The sequence below is a fragment of the Panthera uncia genome, chromosome B4 (genome assembly GCF_023721935.1).
Source record: "Panthera uncia isolate 11264 chromosome B4, Puncia_PCG_1.0, whole genome shotgun sequence".
Classification (NCBI taxonomy): Eukaryota; Metazoa; Chordata; class Mammalia; order Carnivora; family Felidae; genus Panthera; species Panthera uncia.
The window spans coordinates 66,175,972-66,197,017 of NC_064809.1; the positions used below are offsets into that span (position 1 = coordinate 66,175,972).

Consider the following 21,046-nt stretch of genomic DNA (forward strand, 5'->3'; position numbering starts at 1 on the left):
CTAGCAGTGCTATTGCTGGGTCATAGGGTAGGTCTATTTTTAATTTTCTGAGGAACCTCCACACTGCTTTCCAGAGCGGCTGCACCAATTTGCATTCCCACCAACAGTGCAAGAGGGTTCCCATTTCTCCACCTCCTCTCCAGCATCTATAGTCTCCTGATTTGTTCATTTTGGCCACTCTGACTGGCGTGAGGTGATATCTGAGTGTGGTTTTGATTTGTATTTCCCTGATAAGGAGCGACGTTGAACATCTTTTCATGTGCCTGTTGGCCATCCGGATGTCTTCTTTAGAGAAGTGTCTATTCATGTTCTCTGCCCATTTCTTCACTGGGTTATTTGTTTTTCGGGTGTGGAGTTTGGTGAGCTCTTTATAGATTTTGGATACTAGCCCTTTGTCTGATATGTCATTTGCAAATATCTTTTCCCATTCCGTTGGTTGCCTTTTAGTTTTGTTGGTTGTTTCCTTTGCTGTGCAGAGGCTTTTTATCTTCATAAGGTCCCAGTAATTCACTTTTGCTTTTAATTCCCTTGCCTTTGGGGATGTGTCGAGTAAGAGATTGCTACGGCTGAGGTCAGAGAGGTCATTCCCTGCTCATGGATTGGAAGAATAAATATTGTCAAAATGTCAATACTACCCAAAGCTATCTACACATTCAATGCAATCCCAATCAAAATTGTACCAGCATTCTTCTCGAAACTAGAACAAGCAATCCTAAAATTCATATGGAACCACAAAAGACCCCGAATAGCCAAAGTAATTTTGAAGAAGAAGACCAAAACAGGAGGCATCACAATCCCAGACTTTAGCCTCTACTACAAAGCTGTCATCATCAAGACAGCATGGTATTGGCATAAAAACAGACACATAGACCAATGGAATAGAATAGAAACCCCAGAACTAGACCCACAAGCGTATGACCAACTCATCTTTGACAAAGCAGGAAAGAACATCCAATGGAAAAAAGACAGTCTCTTTAACAAATGGTGCTGGGGGAACTGGACAGCAACATGCAGAAGGTTGAAACTAGACCACTTTCTCACACCATTCACAAAAATAAACTCAAAATGGATAAAGGACCTGAATGTGAGACAGGAAACCATCAAAACCTTAGAGGAGAAAGCTGGTGGGTCTTATTTCTAACTAGATATTTAATGAAATCATCTATTCATAATCCATCCTTCTAGCAAACTGCAGAAGAGGGCAAGAGAGAGACTTACAAAGTTAATGTGTATGTCTATGTCTATGGTACCTAAGGGCCATGGTGCTCCACAGATCATCCTCTAGTCTTATATTGGGCTCAGTAGAAATACTCTATGGCTCAGTAAATTATACTCTTGCCAGTTCTCAAACTGGAGTAATTGCTTAAATGGAACTTACCATTTCAAGTGGATGTTTACACTTGAAGGAACTAGTTCAGGAGCACCTGGGTGGCTCAGTCAGTTAAGCGTCAGACTTAGGTTCAGATCATAATCCCACAGTTGTGGGTTTGAGACCTGAGTCTTGCACTGAGCTCTGTGCTGATGGCTCAGAGCCCGGAGCCTGCCTCGGATTCTGTGTTTCCCTCTCTCCACCCCTCCTCCACTCATGCTCTGTCTCTCCCTGTCTTAAAAACAAATATACACTTAAAAAATTTATTAAAAAAAAACAACTAGCTCAAGAGTGATTTCACAATTCACTGCTTGAGAATTTACTGATGTTTATATAATTCTGAGATTAATACAATGTATTTATTCCAGGTTACCTATTGGACGATATTGGAGAAAAAGGGAGATGTGTATTAAAGGCTAAATGTCCCTGTGAATCAAATGGAAAGATCTATCAGTCAGGAGAAGTCCGAGATGGTCCTTGTGGTTCTCAGTGGTATGTGCATGCTTTTTGCCCACATTTTATTAATAGCAAAATAATACTAATAGTTTAATCATTTTGAAATAATTCCTAAGTGCACCCTTAAATTAAACTTTCCAGAAATAAAATGCAACCTCACTGTATTTTCTGTGTTCATATTTGCCTTTTATCTTTTAAGGAAAGTTTAGTGTGTTTTTAAAATAAAAGTATACACTTTCTATGTATCTTTAAAAGGTAATGCTTTTCACTAACTGAAATAGTGTTTCAAATAGTAAGCCAATTAGTGGTTGCAAATATAGAGCAAAGAATAATATGAGTATGGTTACAACAAGGAAACAATAATTGTGCAAAATGCCAAGAATATTTAATGAAATGTATAATCAGAAATAATCCAATACTTTTCAAATAATATTTATGAGGCTACATTGGTGAAGGCATATTTAATCTTTATTTATATATTTTTATTTATGTATTATATATATTTATAATATTTATGGATATATTTAATGAGTGAATTTTAATGGGCCAAAAATTAGTGTGGACTATTTGAGTTCAGCAGCAATATGTTGATCAGAGAGAGTTCCCCATTCCTCATTACAACTTTTCTCTGAAACTCCAAATTTGTGCAGAAGTCCAGAGGACTTTTCTAGAAATGTATTATGCCCTTGTAGGGAAATAATCTGACTCAATGAAAGCTAATCTATTATTGATATTATAATATGTTCTTTATAAATGAGAAATGTTCTTGTTAGTGTGGTCATAATGCATTAGTAATAATTGTATATAACAATAGCTATGATTTATTGAATATCTATGACAGTGCTAAACAGGAGAAATATCACGTGAGTCACAAATATGACCCACATATATAATTTAACACTTTTTAGTTGATGCATTTTTAAAAAGCAAAAAGAAAGAGGTAGAATGAATTTTAATTCTGTATTTTATATACCCAAAATACAGTATTATCATTTAAAAATGAAATTAGTATGCAAAGTTAATGAGAGATTTTATGATCCATTTTTCAGATTAAGTCTTAGAAGTCTGTGTGTATTTTACGTTTACAGCAGATCTCAATCTGGATGAGTCACTTTCAAGTAATCAATAGCTATATGTGTCTATGCTATATTGAACACTGCAGGTCTACAGTGTGGCATTTAGCAGGTGTCTTAGTACTAGTAGTGAAATGGGTTCCATTTAAACAAACCTGAAATCCAGTTTGAAAGTTTTTATATGTTTAATTCAGGCCGAAGCTATTATTTTAGTTCATGGAATTCAAGTCTTTAAAAAAAACAGGATGCTACCATCCATGAGACATTTGATCAGAGTTGAGATGTTGAGTGGGAAACAAAGGTGGTCTAATAGGGGCTCCTGGCTGGCTCTGTTTGAAGACATGTGACTCTTGATCTTGGGGTCATGAGTTCGAACCCCATGTTGGGTTGTAGAGATTACTTAAAAACTTAAAAAAAGATGGTCTAATAAAACTTAAGTAAATGTCTTAGTTTAAATTTTGATTTTTAATGTTGGCATATTTATTTTGGCCATAGAGAAAACACAGCTGATGACCTTTAATGTAACCATTGCATTTTACCAGCACATGCCAAGAAGCAAAGTGGTCTTGCACTGAAGCATTATGTCCTGGAAGATGTAAGGTGGAAGGAAGTTCAATCACCACCTTTGACGGTGTTAAATATAACCATCCTGGAAACTGTCATTTCTTGGCCATCCACGTACGTAATAGCCTGGAACAGTTGAGAAAACTGATGCACGTGCCAAGCTGTTTTTCATCCAATTTAAAACACAATCTTCACTTCAAATTACTATGTAAAAAATAAATAACAAGCAGCCCTTCAATTATTTGTTACATATTTTGGTATCTGTTTTCTGTCACATGTTGACATTGACCATAAGTATTACCTGCACTTCTTTTCTAAGAAAGTGCTAAACAAACCAACAAACCCCAAAATTCCCTTCATCACTAATAATTTTCTAAGTACACTGGAAAAATATTTTCTTCTACTTTTCTTTGCATGTTTTCACTAGTGCCTCAATTGAAACTATCTTTTATGTTCCATGAAACATCTTCCTTTTTCATAGTTACGCCTTTACATTTATTTTTAGTTTTTATAATATAATATCACTAGTATGATAGAAGCTATCCTGACTTTTAAATCCTGTTCAGTACTAAAATTTTAAGTAATCTGGATTTCAATAAAAGGGGAATTCCATCTTGTATCTTGTGCCTATAGCCAGCCTGAAAATATAATTTTGTTTAATCTTTTGGTAAGGAACCAAGATGAGCAGAATTTGTGACTCCTAAAGTGAGAGGGATGCCTCAAGTCCAGTAGTCTGAACAATTCTGTCCTGGCTACTAAAAGACCATTTTACAAATCTTTCTTCCTTTTATGCTCCTCACATAATCTGTGAGGGTGGGGGACGGGCAAACTGAAAGGGAAATAACACCAAAATATGTGGAATATTTGCTTCTCCTATATTAGATTCCTAGATCGTGCGGAGAGAACTGGAAGTCAATGTTTGACATGACTTATATTATGGTTTTACAAATTAAATACCTTTCACATTGGGTTTAAACAGACATTGTGGATTGTCCAGAGAATAAACAAGCTATGTCATCTCTAATTCCTATTCGTCTCTGCAATGCAGCACATTCCCTTGGAGGAGATAACAAAAAGTAAAGATAAAAGAAAAAAATGAGGACTATGAAAACCCACCAATCAGACTATAATAACCCACCAATCAGATATAGTTTATGGAAGATACTTGGACCTTCTGTAAAGTGGCCATTTCTACACTTACCATGGACTGAACGAGGTTTTACTTTCAGAGCAGACAGATTATATGTAGGAATTGTACATGTTTTAAATGCAAACATGCATTGTGAATGAATCATGCAGTAATAGCATATAATCAATGACATTTAATAAATATATCAATGAAATGCGTTTTTTAACAGGATAAAGATTGGTCTATTAGCGTTGAACTTCGTCCCTGTCCAAATGGTCAGTCAGGAACGTGCTTAAATAGTGTTACACTCCTCTTGAATTCGGTGAGTAGTCTACTCCCTAAAGTTTATCCAGAGCAAAATAAAATCAATTACTTCACAAATTCAGAATTTTTGTGGTAGAAGAGAGGCTTTACTTTGTAAATTGAAATAACAAGTGATATTGTACAGAAAATTGATAATGTCCCTGGAAGAGGTAGATACTTCTAAGGATCCTTAAGTACATAAAAGTTATCATACGTATACAACTAATGCACTAATTACAGATCAACTAATGTGCTTATTAAATTATTAAATTCTGTGGGCCATTTAAAAGGCAATTATATTTGTTTAGAATTTCATGTATTTGGAAGTGACATTGTAAAAGGAAATAGACCTAAATGGTGAGGGAGGACATTGAGACTTGCCTTTGGTACTTAGAAGGCTTTTGACATTTAGAAATTTAAGTTATCTTCTTGAGTTTCAGTTTTCTCATCTACAAATTAGGGATGGAAGTTCCTTACAATCCTTCTCAAAGAACTGGTATAAGAAGCAATGAAAAAACATATGAGGAGTGCTTAAAAAATGTTCTATATTTTAGATATTAAAAACTAATGTAAGGAGTGCCTGGGTGGCTCAGTCAGTTCAGCATCCAACTTCGGCTCAGGTCATGATCTCCCCGTTCATGGGTTCAAGACCTGAGTCAGGCTCTGTGCTAACAGCCCAGAGCCTGGAGCCTGCTTCAGATTCTGTGTCTCCCTATCTCTCTGTCCCTCCCCCGTTAGCACTCTGTATCTGTTTTTATTATTAGTAAATGATAATTATTATTTATTTATCATCATCATAGTAATTATATATAATAAAAATATAATATTATTTTATTTGTATTTTATTTATTATTAAAATAATAAAATAAAATTAATCTAGTAAAATTAAACACTTTATGGCATAAAAATGAAGGTGCATATATTGCATTAAAATGAATTAGTATTACAAAATAACATGAACTAACAATTGTTTTAAATATCAGTCTATTTCAGTTGACAAATATATATTCAATAGAGATGGAACAGTCACAAATGATAAGATTAGAAATCAAGGTTATTATTATTCAGGTAAGTTTAATAAATCCACTTAAATGTAAGATGCATTCACTTATTCAATTTTTAAGGATATCAAATGTGTGTTTTTTAACACATATGAAAATATAAAACCATTTTAATGAATTAAAAATTGTTCACTATTTAAATTATTACTCTTAATGTTAATAACTATTTTAACAGACCAAATGCAGATCTTCAAAGCATCTTCCTCATACCTTCAAGTAGAAACAAACTTTCATGTAAAGATGCAGATACAGATTGTTCCTGTGATGCAATTATATGTTTCCATGCCACCCAACCAATTCACAGACACTGTAGGTAAGTCCCCTGGATATGTTTTTATTTCCAAGGTTCTAATGTTACTATCACTTATTTTAATTTTCAATTGTTTCTCAATTACTGACATTACGCCATAAAGCATTTTTACTTAATATTCCTTTCAATATTGCAGTCAAACAGTTTCAACTTACAGTAAAGATGGTTTTATTTGTTACAAAATCTATTCCTAAATGGTTTTCCACAAATTTAAGGTTTTTAAATTAAGGCGTTTTAAAGTCAGGTTTGATAAGATAGGATATATATCACTTTGCTAATGTAGATTATCAGAGCTTTTGCCTGTAGAAGATGAAAATATTATACTTAGACATCTTTTGAATATCAAGTTTCAAACACAAACTACATTACAATTTGTCTTCCTGCTGATAGATCACATGTTCTTATCTTTCACTGCTGTTTTCTGTCATAGAAATCAGCTCCCACATAGTGTCATGGATGTCAGATAAAACAAAACAGTGGCAAATCCCACAGCTACTAATTTCAAAAGTCTAAGCTTTTGCACCATGTCTTTACTTGAAAAGGTGACTTATTTATACATAGGGAAAAAAATGTAATCCCTGGATCCAGATCAAATGCATATGGCCCTTAACATGATTCAACTCTCCACACTACAACTGAAAATGTGCAGTCCCAAACATCCTATTTGTAAGCATGTTTCCCCCCACCTTGTCAGAGGAGGTTAAGTAAGCTATAGTGACAAACAGGAAACACACAATATTTATGGAAAATAGTGTCTCAGTGCTCCTGGTATTTGAATAAAATGGGATATTAACCTGAAGTGTCATGAATTTTGCTTGTATGTGTAAAGACTAACCAAGACATACACGCTCAGGTAGCTTCTATGTGTTTTGATTTGAGTGAAGAACTGAATATGAGGTGAGACTATGAATCCAAAAAGGTGAGTAGGTGAGGAAATGTTAAAATTTGTTCTGTGCTCTATACAGGACTCTGTGGTTCCTACAACAACAGAGCAGAGGATGATTTCATATCAAGTCAGAATATATTGGAGAAAACGTCTCAGGCATTTGCTGATTCTTGGGAAATGATGCCCTGTCCTAAAGGAAACCCCACTTCGTGCATCAGTATAGAAAAAGGTATTGGTAATTGAACATTAAACTCTGTGATTAAATATTTGGTACTAGGAATTGTATACTTATTCTGTTAATAATATGAGACTCAGATAATCCTGCTTTTAGCTAGTGCTTGTTTTACTGTACCTGTTTTACAGGGAACAGCGGAGAGACAGTCTGGCTGGCTGAGAGCGCAACTAGAAAACACATCTTTCATTGGGGAGAGGGATCAACATATTTGTCTTTTTCTATACCCATTCTTTTCCTTCTTTGACAATTTTCTCCATAGCTATAGAATAGTAGGGTTAGAGGAAATCATTTCATTTATTATTCTTACCCTTTATTTTAGGCATGGAAATGATCATTGGTTGAAAAAATGAGACTCCCCCAAATTGCTCAGCTACTTAACAATAGAGCTGTAGCTAGATCCACATCTCCTAACTACTGCTATCATGTCTGTTGATTATACCAACCCCCAAATACAGATCTTACGAGGAGAACTTTACACTTGTAGGATTCAGCTCATGTTTTAGCTTACCGAAGATTTCCATAAATATTGGTTCCATTTATTCCCACAAACACTCATGAAGAGCACGGACGTAGTTGTTATCTCCATTAAGGTTGATGTTGATAATGGACTCCAGATAGAGTGTACTTAATAAGGGTTAAAGATGAATCTGTCACCCAAGTATTTTATTTTTATTTATTTAATTAAAATATTTTTATTGAAGTACAGGTGACACCCAATGTTACGTTGATTTCAGGTGCACAGCATTGTGATTCTACGAGTCTATACAATATGTCATGCTTACCACAAGTGTAGCTACTGTCTGTCACCATACCATGTCATTACAACACAACGGATTACATCCCCTATACTGCACCTTTTATCCCTGGGACTTATGCATTCCATAACTACAAGTCTGTATCTCCCATTCCCCTTCACCCATTTTGCCCATCCCCCAATCTCCTTCCCCTCGGGCAAACATCAGTTTGTCCTCTGTATTTATCGGTCTGTTTCTGATAATTCAAGTATTTTGAATCAAAGACTTGCTCTGATTTTTCCCATACTTAGTGTTGTTGATTTTAACAAATACTTTATGTTACTTCTTTCGTAAATAATGGAATTCAATGGAAAGTAAGTTAAAATATATTGTTTATATGTTAATCAGTTGTCTCTAAATTAATCTCCATATTTGAAGCACACGTCTGATCAGCTTTTGACAATATTTAAAAATTACAAAGCAATTTCTTTTGAAAGTTTCATCTACTTGTTTTGACTAATGAAAGGGGTTGATAGAAGCATTAACATCCACATGGTAATATGCATTTGAAGGTTCAATTTTCATGTTATTTTGTTTTGCAGGTGTTGCAATGAAAATAATTAAAATGAGAATAAATGAAAACAAATGTATATCTCATAAGAACCCAAGCCAATTTTTGTTAAGGAGACTATATTAACACTTTTGAGAGCTATATAAATTAACTATTTCTATTTTCAATCTTTTGTATTTAACTTAAAATAAAATACAGAAAATGAAACTGCTGTAATAAGCTGTTAGTAATATTAACATAAAAAATGGTAATACCTGGTTACAAGTTTGTCAAAATTTTAGGAATAATTGGCCTCAATGTCCTTTTATTTTTATTTATTTTTTAAATGTTTATTTATTTATTTTTGAGAGAGAGCGAGAGCACAAGCAGGGGAGGAGCAGAGAGAGAGAGAGGGACACAGAATCCAAAGCAGTCTCCAGACTCAAACTCACAAATCATGAGATCAAAGTCAGATGCTTAACTGACTGAGCCACCCAGGCACACCTAGAAACAATTGGCCTCAATGTCCTCTTAATAGATTCAGTCAGCTTCTTTATTGCATCCTGGTGACAGTAACTTTTAAAAGCCAATTGAAAGATGGTTTAAAAAAGTAGCAATCCTTCTTCTAGTCACTGACATCATCTTTAAGTATTTGCAAATCATTGAGCAAAGCATTTGTTACTCAGATGTTATTTTTGTGAACTTCATTTTCTGTTAATTTAATACAAGAAGTGATTTACGAAGCAACCAAATATCAATTCAGCCCGTAAAAAATAAAATGTGTGTTTGAATTGTTGATACTGCTTGTCCTAAAACTGACATGATTATTGTGGCAATGGGGCGAGGTGGTGCTGGTGTTGTGATGATTTCATTTACCCACTTGCTATGTACCTGAATAAATAATCTGGTTCCCTTAGTCCCATTTTTTTTTTTTTTGGTAGAAATTGCATTTTGCAAACAGGTTAACTGATTTAGTACAAATATATGAAGCTAATAAAGATTTTTCCACTTATTCCAGTTATGGAATAAGTAAGTCATTGGGCTGAAAGAAACAGCATAGGGAATATATTCAGTGGTATTGGTATTGGAATAGCATTGTATGGTGACAGATGGTAACTACACTTGTGAATGCAGCATAATGTATAGAGTTGTCCAATCCCTATGTTGTACACCTAAAACTAGTGTAATATTGTGTGTTTGTACTTCAATTTAAAAAAAGAAAGATTTTGCCTCTTAGTTTAAGGTGTTTCTGGTTATATCATGCTATTTTTGTATATATTGATAATAAGTTAGATATGTTCTAGCAAAAACATTTTACTGTTTAACTTTTTAAAGTTTATTTATTTTGTGGTGGCCGGGGGTTGGGGGTGCAGCGAGGGGCAGAGAGCAAGGGAGAGAGAGAATCCCAAGCAGGCTCCATGCTCTGCTCAGAGCCTGATATGGGGCTCTATCTCATGATCCTGAGATCATGACCTGAAGCAGAATCAAGAGTTAAGCTCTTAACCAACTGAGCCACCCAGGTGCCCCGCAAAAACACTTTAAACACACAATCACACATTTTCAATTAAAAATTATGACATTACTGATACTAATTTTGAGTGCATTAAATTTCTTCCAGAAAGATATGCTGAAAAGCACTGTGGAATTCTTCTTGATTCAAGTGGGCCTTTTGCTTCCTGCCATCCAATTGTGAATCCTAAACTATATCATGAGGTATGTGAGGGTCTAAGATTAACAGCTCTTTTTGCAAACTATTCTGATAATATCAATAGAAGCCTGTAGACATTAAAATTTTTCAAATAACAGGCACTGTCAGTACATTAAGACATAGCTTTAAACTTAACATTATTCAGTTGTTAGATATACTAATTAAAAAAAACATTACTGGCAAATAAGTTGGAATGAGAAAAATCTTTTTTTTTAATATTTATTTATTTTTTTTTGAGAGAGAGAGAGAGACAGAGCGTGAGCTGGGGAATGCAGAGAGATAGGGAAACAGGCCCTGAGTTGTCAGCACAGAGAACGATGTGGGGCTCGAACCCACGAACAATGAGCTCATGAACTGAGCTGAAGTTGGACACTTAACCTACTGAGCCACCCAGGCACCCCTGGAATGAGAAAAATCTTGAATAAATAAGTTCCTCTTTCTGAGTTTTCTAAGTTTGTGGAAAACTTAGTTAATAATTGATATACTACTTTGCATATTTCAAAAGGAAGTATTTCCCAAAGTTCAAGACAGATTATTTTCAAGGAAGAGGAGTGGTTATAAACTGAATTAAGATACCCAGTTTACCTGTTCTTGTGAACATTTTCATAAAGTAATATGCATTTATTTCTTACCTTAAAGGAATGCAAAAAATACACTTGCACTTGTGACAACAGTGAAGATTGTTTGTGCACGATTTTAGGCAACTATGTAAAAGCGTGTGCTGAGAAAGAAACATACATAGTGGAATGGAGAACTGGACTATGTGGTAAGCAGGACAGGGGCTTTAGATGACTCCCTTCTCACTTTTACTATAGTGTGTGTGTGTGTGTGTGTGTGTGTGTGTGTGTGTGTGTGTGTAGTTTAGAAACGTATTTACAAACTTATACTTGGTTCTTTCAAAGATGATTTCCTGGTTTTTTTTTAAATATGTTTGAGTTATCCATGCAGTTTTACTTCTTGATTCTTTGATCTTGATTTAAATAAGAACAGAATATATACATATTTATGTATTAACATGGGTTTCTGTTCAGTTATTATATGCTGAAATTTAATATTCCAACTCCTACTACATTTTAAAGTGTTAAATATTAGTGACATTTTTAAGAAAATAAAAATAACTAAATTAGGAGTTCAACTATCATATTTATTGAATCTTGCATTTTTTTAAACATATTTATTGTAGTATTTGAATATGACTTCAGAAAAATACTTGGCTTACCCAAAAAAAAGAAACCTTTATAGAAATACATGTCTTGTAGATCACAATACCTCATAGCTCATTTCCCATCAAAGGTCTGTCAAGTTCACTTCCGAAATTTCTCTCAAATACATTCGCATCTCTCCATCTCTATGGCCACCAACCTACTTCAAAAAAAAAAAAAAACCTCTTTTTTTTTTCTCCTGGGTTATATCAATTGCTTCCTTTAATATCCACTTTTTCTACAAAGAAGTCAGGATAATCTTTAAAGTAAAACCAACTAAAACTAACCTGATCGGGGCGCCTGGGTGACTCAGTCAGTTAAGCGACCAACTTTGGCTCAGGTCATGATCTCACGGTTCATGAGTTTGAGCCCGCGTTGGGCTGTGTGCTGACAGCTCAGAGCCGGGAGCCTGCTTCAGATTCTGTGTCTCCCTCTCTCTCCACCTCCCCTGCTCATGCTCTGTCTCTCTCTGTCTCTTAAAAAATAAATAAATGTTAAAAAAAATAAAAAAAAACACCTAACCTGATCATTTGATATTTCAGTCTAAAATGAGTCAATGGCTTCTCATTGCTCTAAGGCTAAAGAGCAAACTAAGAGGGCCCTGCAAGTTCTAATCACTGATTTTGTGTCTGGGCTTATACCTTCTACTCTTCTTGCTCTTTGAAAGAATTTCCCTGTCTTCTGACATAGGCTGTTCCCCAGGCATAGAATTACCTTTCTCTAGGAAGCTTTCCTGCTCTACATGGACTGCAAGCTCCCAGTTGTACATACTTAGAGCTTCCCATCTTGCTTCTTTATAGCACGTGCCACAATTGTCCTTTCCCCAGAAATATAAGTCACATGATAGCAGTGTATTTCCTATCTTGTTTATGGGCTTTATCCCCAGCAGAATATGTAAACATATAGTAGGGACTCAATATTGACTGCAAATAAAAAAAAGAATGAAAAATACCAGTGAACAGCAAGTAACTTTTTCTTGACTATTCATAACCTCAATTGTGAATAATTCACTATAATATCTATAAACATCAAGATGAAATAGAATTGCTACTTTTCCTGGATGAATACATATTTAATATTTTTTATTCCTATACCAACAGATCACTCTTGCCCAAGTGGCCTGGTTTTCAAGTACAATGTAAAAGCCTGCAATAGTTCTTGTCGATCATTGTCAGAGAGAGATAGGAGCTGTGATGTAGAAGATGTTCCAGTTGATGGATGCACTTGCCCTGATGGAATGTACCATAATAATGAAGAGAATTGTGTTCCAAAATCTCAGTGTGACTGCTACCTAAATGACGAGGTCATACAACCAGGCAAACTCATCCATATTGATGACAATAAATGGTATGGAAATTGCATATATACTTGTTATGACTTTGAAATCAGGGGACTGTCCTTTCCAGAGAAATAGACGTCTCCTAAAGTCTTCTTTAGACCTACCACATTTTTAAATTTGTATTTCTTATTAAAGTTAGTTATTGCTCCCTTTAACCTGATGTGCTCACTGCATCATAATGGCTCTAACTGATTTATTCTACTTTTGTTTGATTTCAAATACCAATATAAAAACATTCTAGCATGCCCTACATACAGAGGATACAAAAATGATTTTATATTCAAACGATGCTTTCTAGTTGTCTCTCAGCATTCACCATTCAACAAACACTTATTAAATAGATATTTGCCATGTTCCAGGCCTTGTGCTGAGGGCTAGAATTACAAAGATGAAGGAACATTGCCTTTGTCTCACAGAATGAGCAGGGTGCTCGCTTTTGCATGGTTTGTATACTATAATATGGTAGCAGAAAGAGCCAGTTAGTGCCTGAGCAGATAAGAAGAACTTTTCAGAGGAGACTAGCACTTGAATTTTACTAGGATTTGAAACTTTTTCCAGACAAAATTGGGGTAGGAAGAGAGATTTTCAATAGCGTAAACAGAACACACTAACATAGGAAATGCTTGAAAAGTATTGTGCATGTAGGTTCTCGTTGGGCTGGAAAGGATTGGGCTGGAAAAGTAGACTGTGGTCAGGCTGTACTCAAGAATTTGAACTAAGTTCCTGGGCAGTAAGAGAAGTTGAAGAATTGTGACTTTTTGTAATGGCTAAGGAGATTGTGATTCTGCACTTTTGGGCAAAGTAATTTATCTTTATCTTTAATTCCATAGGCAGAGGTAGCAATTCTTAACAATGTAGCTGTAAAAATGAAGTAGCCATTCCAAGAAATTTTGGATACACCTTCTCTCTTTTCTTTGGTTCCATGAAACTATCATTTAGAAATGGATGATTTTTCTTGGCCATTTAAAAGGAAAGCATAGGTAAAAAACTCTTTCTATTACAGCACACAAGACATTGGTTGGGGTTTGATCATGATACTTTCTCTGTAGATGTTGAGGAATCAGTAGGTAGATTACCTTTTTAGTGAAACCTGGGCTACCGCCTCCAAATTATGGTCTCTTTATCATTACCCTATTTCAGATCCCCATCACTACCATGATGGTTAAGTTGGCTGCTCTTTGCCCTGTCTCTGTGTCTCATATTTCTTGCACTACCTCTATAATGACTAACGTGAAGCATTATTCTGATTGTCCCACTTACTTGCTCAGGAGCTTTAATGGTGACAGTTGCCTGAAGAATAGATGTAAGCTTGCACGTCATTTAAGACCATCCAAAATCTGGCCCTGCCTTGCTTTTACCACTTCTCCATATCCTGCTTACTGCTTTATATCCAAACAAGTCATTGGAACATACCTTGTTGTTTCCTGCATCACAGCTTTGTATCTTATGAGCAGTTATCTGTTGGATCTAATTCATCCATCAAGATACAGCCATCCTTTTCATGTGTTCTCTGATATCCATAGAACCTTGCTTGTATATTCCTATAATATGCACAAGGCTGCATGTTATAACTGGGTGCATGTTATTTCTGGGCAGTGTGCCTCATCCATCTACTTGGATAAAACTTGTGAATGAGGGGTAAAAGTTTCTCTAACAGTGTATTAAGAAGTTGTCATTGAAGTTTGATGTTTAAATGTAATTTTCTTCTATTTCCAGTGTCTGTCGGGATGGAATTCTTCTTTGCCAGACTCCCATTGATTTAACCCTACGTAAGTGTTGAAATCATAACTTAAGTTTACAATATCTACTTGGGTTCAACGAAGCACATCAAGAGGCCCTTGATTAACAACTTCCTTCATCCTGCAGAGAATTGTTCCGGAGGGACTGAATTTGTTGACTGCAGGGACCCGAAGGCACAGAGAAGAGTTGACAGTACCTGTAGCACTCGGAACATACCTAGTTTTGATGTAAGGAACATGGCTTTGCAGTTAAACTTTTTGAAACTTTTCATTGTGTCAGGATAGAAGCCAACCAAAACATCAGTGAAAAAGAATTCGAAGGTCATATTTATTGTGTGTTATTTTGACTTGTCAAATGTTGGCTCTAAATGGATACTTGGTATGTATTTATGCATGGTAAATAGATGCTGATAATGTGACATGTTACAGCAGCACCTGATGATGTATATTTTATATTTGTTCCCATAGGAGAACTTGCCTTGCAAACGTGGGTGCTACTGTCCAATTGGCATGGTTCGAAATTCTAAAGGAAACTGTATCTTTCCTGAAGACTGCCCATGTTCTTTTGGTGGACAGGAGTATGACCAGGGAAGTGTTACCTCGGTTGGCTGCAACAAATGGTGCATAATAAAGAATTACTATAGGGGTACCTGGGTGGCTCAGTTGGTTAAGCGACAACTCTTGGTTTTGGCTCAGGTCATGATCTTGCATTTTGTGGGTTTGAGTTCTGCTTGGGTTCTGTGCTGACAGTGTAGAGTCTGCTTGGAATTCTCTCTTTGTCCCTCTCTCTTTGCCTCTTTCTCCGTCTCTCTCAAAATAAATCAACTTTAAATTAAAACCTTAAAAAATAAAAGACTATTTCATATGTTTTGGATATTAGAAAGTATAGTCTGCTCTTATTTTATAGGAAAGAAGTCATACTTTGAGGTATTTGAAGAATAATGGTCAAATAGAGTTAAAATGCTATTTTTTAAATAGAAACTATTATTTTATTTTTTATTGAAGTATTGTTGACATACAATATTTTATTAGTTTTAGGTGTACAGCCTAGTGATTCAACAATTGTATACACTATGCAGCACTCACCACAATAAGTGTTGTTACCATCTGTTGCCATACAAAGTTATTACAATATTATTGACTATATTCTCTAGGCTATATTTTATGAAATAGAACCTTTATTTGACATTTTCTATGGTTAACATGATATAATGAAGACAACTGCCAAATTTAAGTCAATACAAAACAAGGTTTTGTGCTTCTTTACAAAAACAGTGTGAGAATGTGAATCTTGGCATAATATAATTACCTCACTCTATCATTTTTTTTCTTTTAGTACTTGCATAAAAGGGTCTTGGAGCTGTACACACAATGAATGTCAAACCACCTGCCATATCTATGGGGAAGGTCATGTTAGAACTTTTGATGGAAAAAGTTACAGCTTTGATGGTCTCTGCCAGTATTCATTTCTTGAGGTAATTACTAGTGTGTTTTATCACAATTCTTCTATACTTAATAATTATTATTTATCTGCAGATGCTCTCTGGAGAATTTTATTCTCAAAATGTGAAATTTAAACAAATGGCCCCTTAAGTCTTTCTCAAAGACAGTGCAATATAACAGTATCATGCTGACTTGGGAGGCGGTAGGTCTAGATTTCAATCTTGGCTCTACCCTTTCACTGATGTGTGACTTTGGGCACATTCCTTAAGCCCTCTGTGTCTCCATTTCCTTATCTATAAAATGGGGATGGAAACAGCTCCCTTGAAACCGAATTTGGGCAAATATTGGAGCACATACTAAGTGCTCAATGAATGCTAGATATTTAACAACAGTGGTATCAGCAACGACAGTTACCACTTTATGAGTGCTTCTTTGCCAAAGCAAATTGATTACATTTAATCACTGCAATACTCAAAGACTGATATTATTATTCCTATGATGCAGATGAAGAAATTGAGGCTTAGAGAGGTTAAGCAACATGAACTAAGTAGAAAATGTCATATTCAAAACCAGATCTGTGTGATTCCAGAGTTCACACTTGTTACATGCTGCTAAGCTGCTTCCTAAAAATATCTAATTTCCTGAAATTTGGATTGTTTTATGCTTTAAATTTATATTGTTTTATATTTATGCACATTTCATAAAAATCGGTGAGGGGAAATAAACAACTTTATCTAGTTATGTACAGAGCCTAGAAATAAATCAATGATTATAAGCCATGTTATATAATTTAAATACTTATGTAATATGTCATAATTCTAAACTTTTATAAAATATTACAAAAGGACCGAATGAAAGTAAATTAACTAGGTTGGATTCAGCCAGGGAGGGCTACCTCTCCATATATGCAGTTAAATTATTGTCTTCTGGACATTCCATAACACAGCATATGGTAATTTATTGAGTTTAAGGTATCACTGTCTAAGAATTCTTTGTCTGATGCAAATATTGTAATTGAGTTCCACGTCCCTGATATTTATAAAGTATTATGATAATTTACTTTTAAAGGATTATTGTGGTCGTGAAAATGGCACATTCCGTCTCTTAACTGAAAGCGTCCCATGCTGTGAAAATGGGCTTACATGCTCAAGAAAAATCATAGTTGCTTTTCAGGTATGGTACTGTTTCTCTTTATATATTTTTTCTCTCAGATTATGAGTGGCCAGATAAAACTGATGTTATCATAAGTCTGTCTTTTAATTTATAGGATCAGAATGTTGTTCTGCATGATGGGAAAGTAACAGCAGCCAAAACTACAGAAAGTAAGGAATGTGAAATCAATGGAAATACATATTCTGTACATACTGTTGGCCTGTACTTGATTCTGAAATTTTTGAATGGAATAACCATAATTTGGGACAAGAATACAAGAGTTTCTGTTATACTGGATCCACACTGGAATGTATGTATATCACTAATAAGTGACTAACGGGGAAACAAAATAATTTCTGTTTCTGAGAAGTAGAGACAATTCATCAGTGGGAAGTGAGAGAGTGGTAGTTTCTTTCATAGAATAAGCCTTCCACAACTGTTCAACATTATGATGAAATAAGAAATGTAATCAAAGATGATAGGACCTGGTGAAAACTAAATGCAATAAACCTGAAGCGTTCTAGTTTAACCATATTTGGTTACTTGAGATTATTGCATAATACAATTTTAAGGTAGCTGGTGAATATATAGAATTAAATATATTTCTTAGAACAAAAATTCTAAGAGCCTAAGAGTCTACTCACGTATGATTTGAAGCTAGTGAATATAATTATTTTTTAATAATTCTTAATGCATTTATCTTATTTGATACTAGATCATTTTGTGATATATGATATCTTGGGTTAAACAGTACCAGGATCTTATCCACAGATTTTAATTTCCTTCTAAAATTTGGAATTTAAAATGGATTTATGGTGGGGGCACCTGGCTGACTCGGTCAGCAGAGCATGTCAACTCTTGATTTCAGGGTTGTGAGTTGAAACAACATGTTGGGTATGGAGCCTACTTAAAAAAAAAAGGGGGGGCACCTGGGCGAGTCAGTGGCTTGAGTGTCTGACTCTTGATTTTGTCTCAGGTCATGATCTCATGGTCATGAGATGGAGCCCCGCATGGACTCTATGCTGAGTTGGAGCCTGCTTAAGACTGTCTCTCCCTCTCCCTGTGCCCCTCCCCCTGTCACATGCTCTCTCTTCAAAAATAAAATACAAAATAAAATAAAATAAAATAAATAAAATAGATCTATGATACTATAAATGATCATAACATCTTTACGTTTCTGTCTCTGTATACCACTATAGTGCAACTCACTTGTTAATTTTCCCTTCTGATCTCATCTCTTCATGTATCTATATCCCTACTACAACCTACTTGTTAACTTCCCTTTCGGATCTCTACAGGGCAAAGTATGTGGTCTTTGTGGAAATAACAATGGTGATCTCAAGGATGATTTCACAACACGATATTCATCAGTAGCTGCTGGAGCACTGGAATTTGGAAATAGCTGGAAAACCAGTCAAGAATGTTCAGACACAGTAGCTCAAGCTTTCCCGTGTGACTCAAACCCGTACTGTAAGGCCTGGGCTGTGCGGAAATGTGAGATCATCCGGGACAGCACCTTCAGAGACTGCCACAGCAAGGTAGTATGGCTCTGAGAGCAGGGACCTGCACAGGCTTTGCTCCCAGAGACTCATGGGCCGTGTTCTCTAGGTGGACCCCAATGCCTACTATGATGCATGCATTGAAGAAGCCTGTGCATGTGACATGGAGGGGAAGTACCTGGGATTCTGCACAGCTGTGGCTATGTACGCAGAGGCGTGCAGTGCGGTTGGAGTCTGTGTCAGATGGAGAAAACCAGAGCTCTGCCGTAAGTGAGGTCCATGTGTTGTTCTTATAAAAGGTAATTAGATAGCATTGTTTTGTTAGGTGATCAATCTTCTTTCCATGTTTTCTATAAAATACATACTCTTGTGCCTAGAAAGTTTTCAAAACATGTTAATATGTTTTGAACATGAATGGGAAAAATCCCTATTTTTTAAAAGTATAGCACCTGGCACACTACATCAAATTCAGTTGGAGTTTCTGAAGTTCTTATAACGGGAGAAATTAAATACTGATGGAAAGTATCTCTTATTCATACTTAGATGAACAATGAATTGTTTACCTAACTTGGTGTAGCCATATGTCCTTGAACATTTACCTCATCTACTTTGGGTTCAAGTCCTTACACATTATCTTAAAAACGTTTATAGAGCCCTAGTCTTGATACATATATTGATATATATGGAATGTGATAATTTTAGTAGAAATCAGCTCTTTCCCTTCTAATGGAAAGTATTACGAGAGAAAATATGACAATGAGAAATATTGACATTGAATCCACATTTTATTCTTTATTATGCAAAGTGTTATATTGAAATCTTTAGTTACCTCATTCAGGAACTGTTATTTACACATTAAAGGAGGCTCCTTTTCCCAGAGATTTATTTTTGCAATTTAGTCTTGAACAGTAAAACTATGAATCTAGACTATGACCTAAAATACCTTAAAATGGGAAAATTAGTGTTTACTTTTCTACCCCAAACCAACTTTGTGAGGTGTCAAAGAAAAGTGCTGTTTTGATCCTATATGCTCCCCCTCCGTTTTTTTGTGAGCTATTTTGGCTTATCTGGCAATTTGGATAAAGCCAAAGGAACCTGATAAGGTAGAATGACATACGCTAGGTCTGTTTATTTGTTAATATCATTCAAAAATGCTTTGGAAAGGGAAAGGTGAAAATTGTTACATAATAGATGGAAGTAATTTGATACAATTAAATTACAGCTGTCTACTGTGATTATTACAATGCCCCTGGGGAATGCAGTTGGCACTATGAACCTTGTGGTACAGTGACTGCAAAAACTTGCAAAGATCAAGTTATTGGCCAGAAATTTTCTGCACTTTTAGAAGGTAAGGTAAATTTTAGTAATATCCATGAAGTAGTGCAAATTATATTGATATTTGAATACTGAAAATGTTATTTCTGCCAATTCAGAATCTTACATTTTATTATTTATTTATATATTCATTCATTCATTTACTTGATGTTTATTTATTTATTTTTGATGGTGAGGGGAGAGAGAGAGAGACAAAGAATCCCAGCCTGGCTTGGTACTGTTCCTGTAGAGCCTTACACAGGGCTCCATCTCGCAAACCACGAAATCATGACCAGAGCTGAAATCAAGAGTCAGATGCTTAACCGACTGAGCCACCCCGGTCCTCACATTCTGTACTTTAACGAATAGGCATTTATACTTGTTATGACATTAATATTTCTACATAAGAAACATTTTCTCTAGGGGCCCTTGGGTGGCTCAGTCGGTTGAGTGGCCAACTTCGGCTCAGGTCATGATCTCACGGTTTGTGGGTTGGAGCCCTGCACTGGGCTCTCAGGTGACAGCTCAGACCCCGGAGCCTGCTTCAGATAATGAGTCTCTCTCTCTCTCTCTCTCTCTCTCTGTCCCTCCCTCGCTCATGCTCTGTCTCTGTCTCTCTATCTCTCAAAAATAAATAAACATAAAAAATGAAACATTTCCTCTAGACATATATTATCTGTTTAATAAGACAGACAAGCAGTGGGGAGAATGCAGTGCTTCGGTCCCATTGTCAATTTTTATACCTTTCATTAGACAATATAGTTTGTTGAGAATGTAGTTTCAGAATGCAATGTATTATATAGTCCAATTAACTATATCCCACACGTCAACAGCACTTTCTTCTTAGCATTTCATATCTTGGAAAGGAAGAAGTGGCAAGAAAATAAGAAGATGCAGTAACTTCCCAGAGTCACCTCTGTGTTAGATCCCAGTCTCTGGGATCTTTTCAGCTCATTTCATTATGACACCTGGATCTTCCT

General features: G+C 35.5%; 1 protein-coding gene across 1 annotated transcript in view; it reads left to right on the forward strand.

The window, feature by feature from the left end:
* The window catches only part of MUC19 (mucin 19, oligomeric), a 101,018-nt gene that overhangs the window by 10,885 nt on the left and 69,087 nt on the right, over positions 1-21,046 (forward strand). Inside the window, exons 16-33 of the mRNA XM_049626671.1 lie at positions 1,721-1,861; positions 3,441-3,576; positions 4,821-4,913; positions 5,878-5,962; positions 6,131-6,268; positions 7,231-7,380; positions 10,289-10,383; positions 11,018-11,144; positions 12,681-12,927; positions 14,636-14,688; positions 14,786-14,886; positions 15,127-15,278; positions 15,995-16,133; positions 17,170-17,274; positions 17,369-17,563; positions 18,552-18,791; positions 18,862-19,018; positions 19,975-20,100. Coding sequence (XP_049482628.1) covers positions 1,721-1,861; positions 3,441-3,576; positions 4,821-4,913; positions 5,878-5,962; positions 6,131-6,268; positions 7,231-7,380; positions 10,289-10,383; positions 11,018-11,144; positions 12,681-12,927; positions 14,636-14,688; positions 14,786-14,886; positions 15,127-15,278; positions 15,995-16,133; positions 17,170-17,274; positions 17,369-17,563; positions 18,552-18,791; positions 18,862-19,018; positions 19,975-20,100 — 2,480 coding nt within the window. The remainder of the gene's footprint in view (positions 1-1,720; positions 1,862-3,440; positions 3,577-4,820; positions 4,914-5,877; positions 5,963-6,130; positions 6,269-7,230; positions 7,381-10,288; positions 10,384-11,017; positions 11,145-12,680; positions 12,928-14,635; positions 14,689-14,785; positions 14,887-15,126; positions 15,279-15,994; positions 16,134-17,169; positions 17,275-17,368; positions 17,564-18,551; positions 18,792-18,861; positions 19,019-19,974; positions 20,101-21,046) is intronic.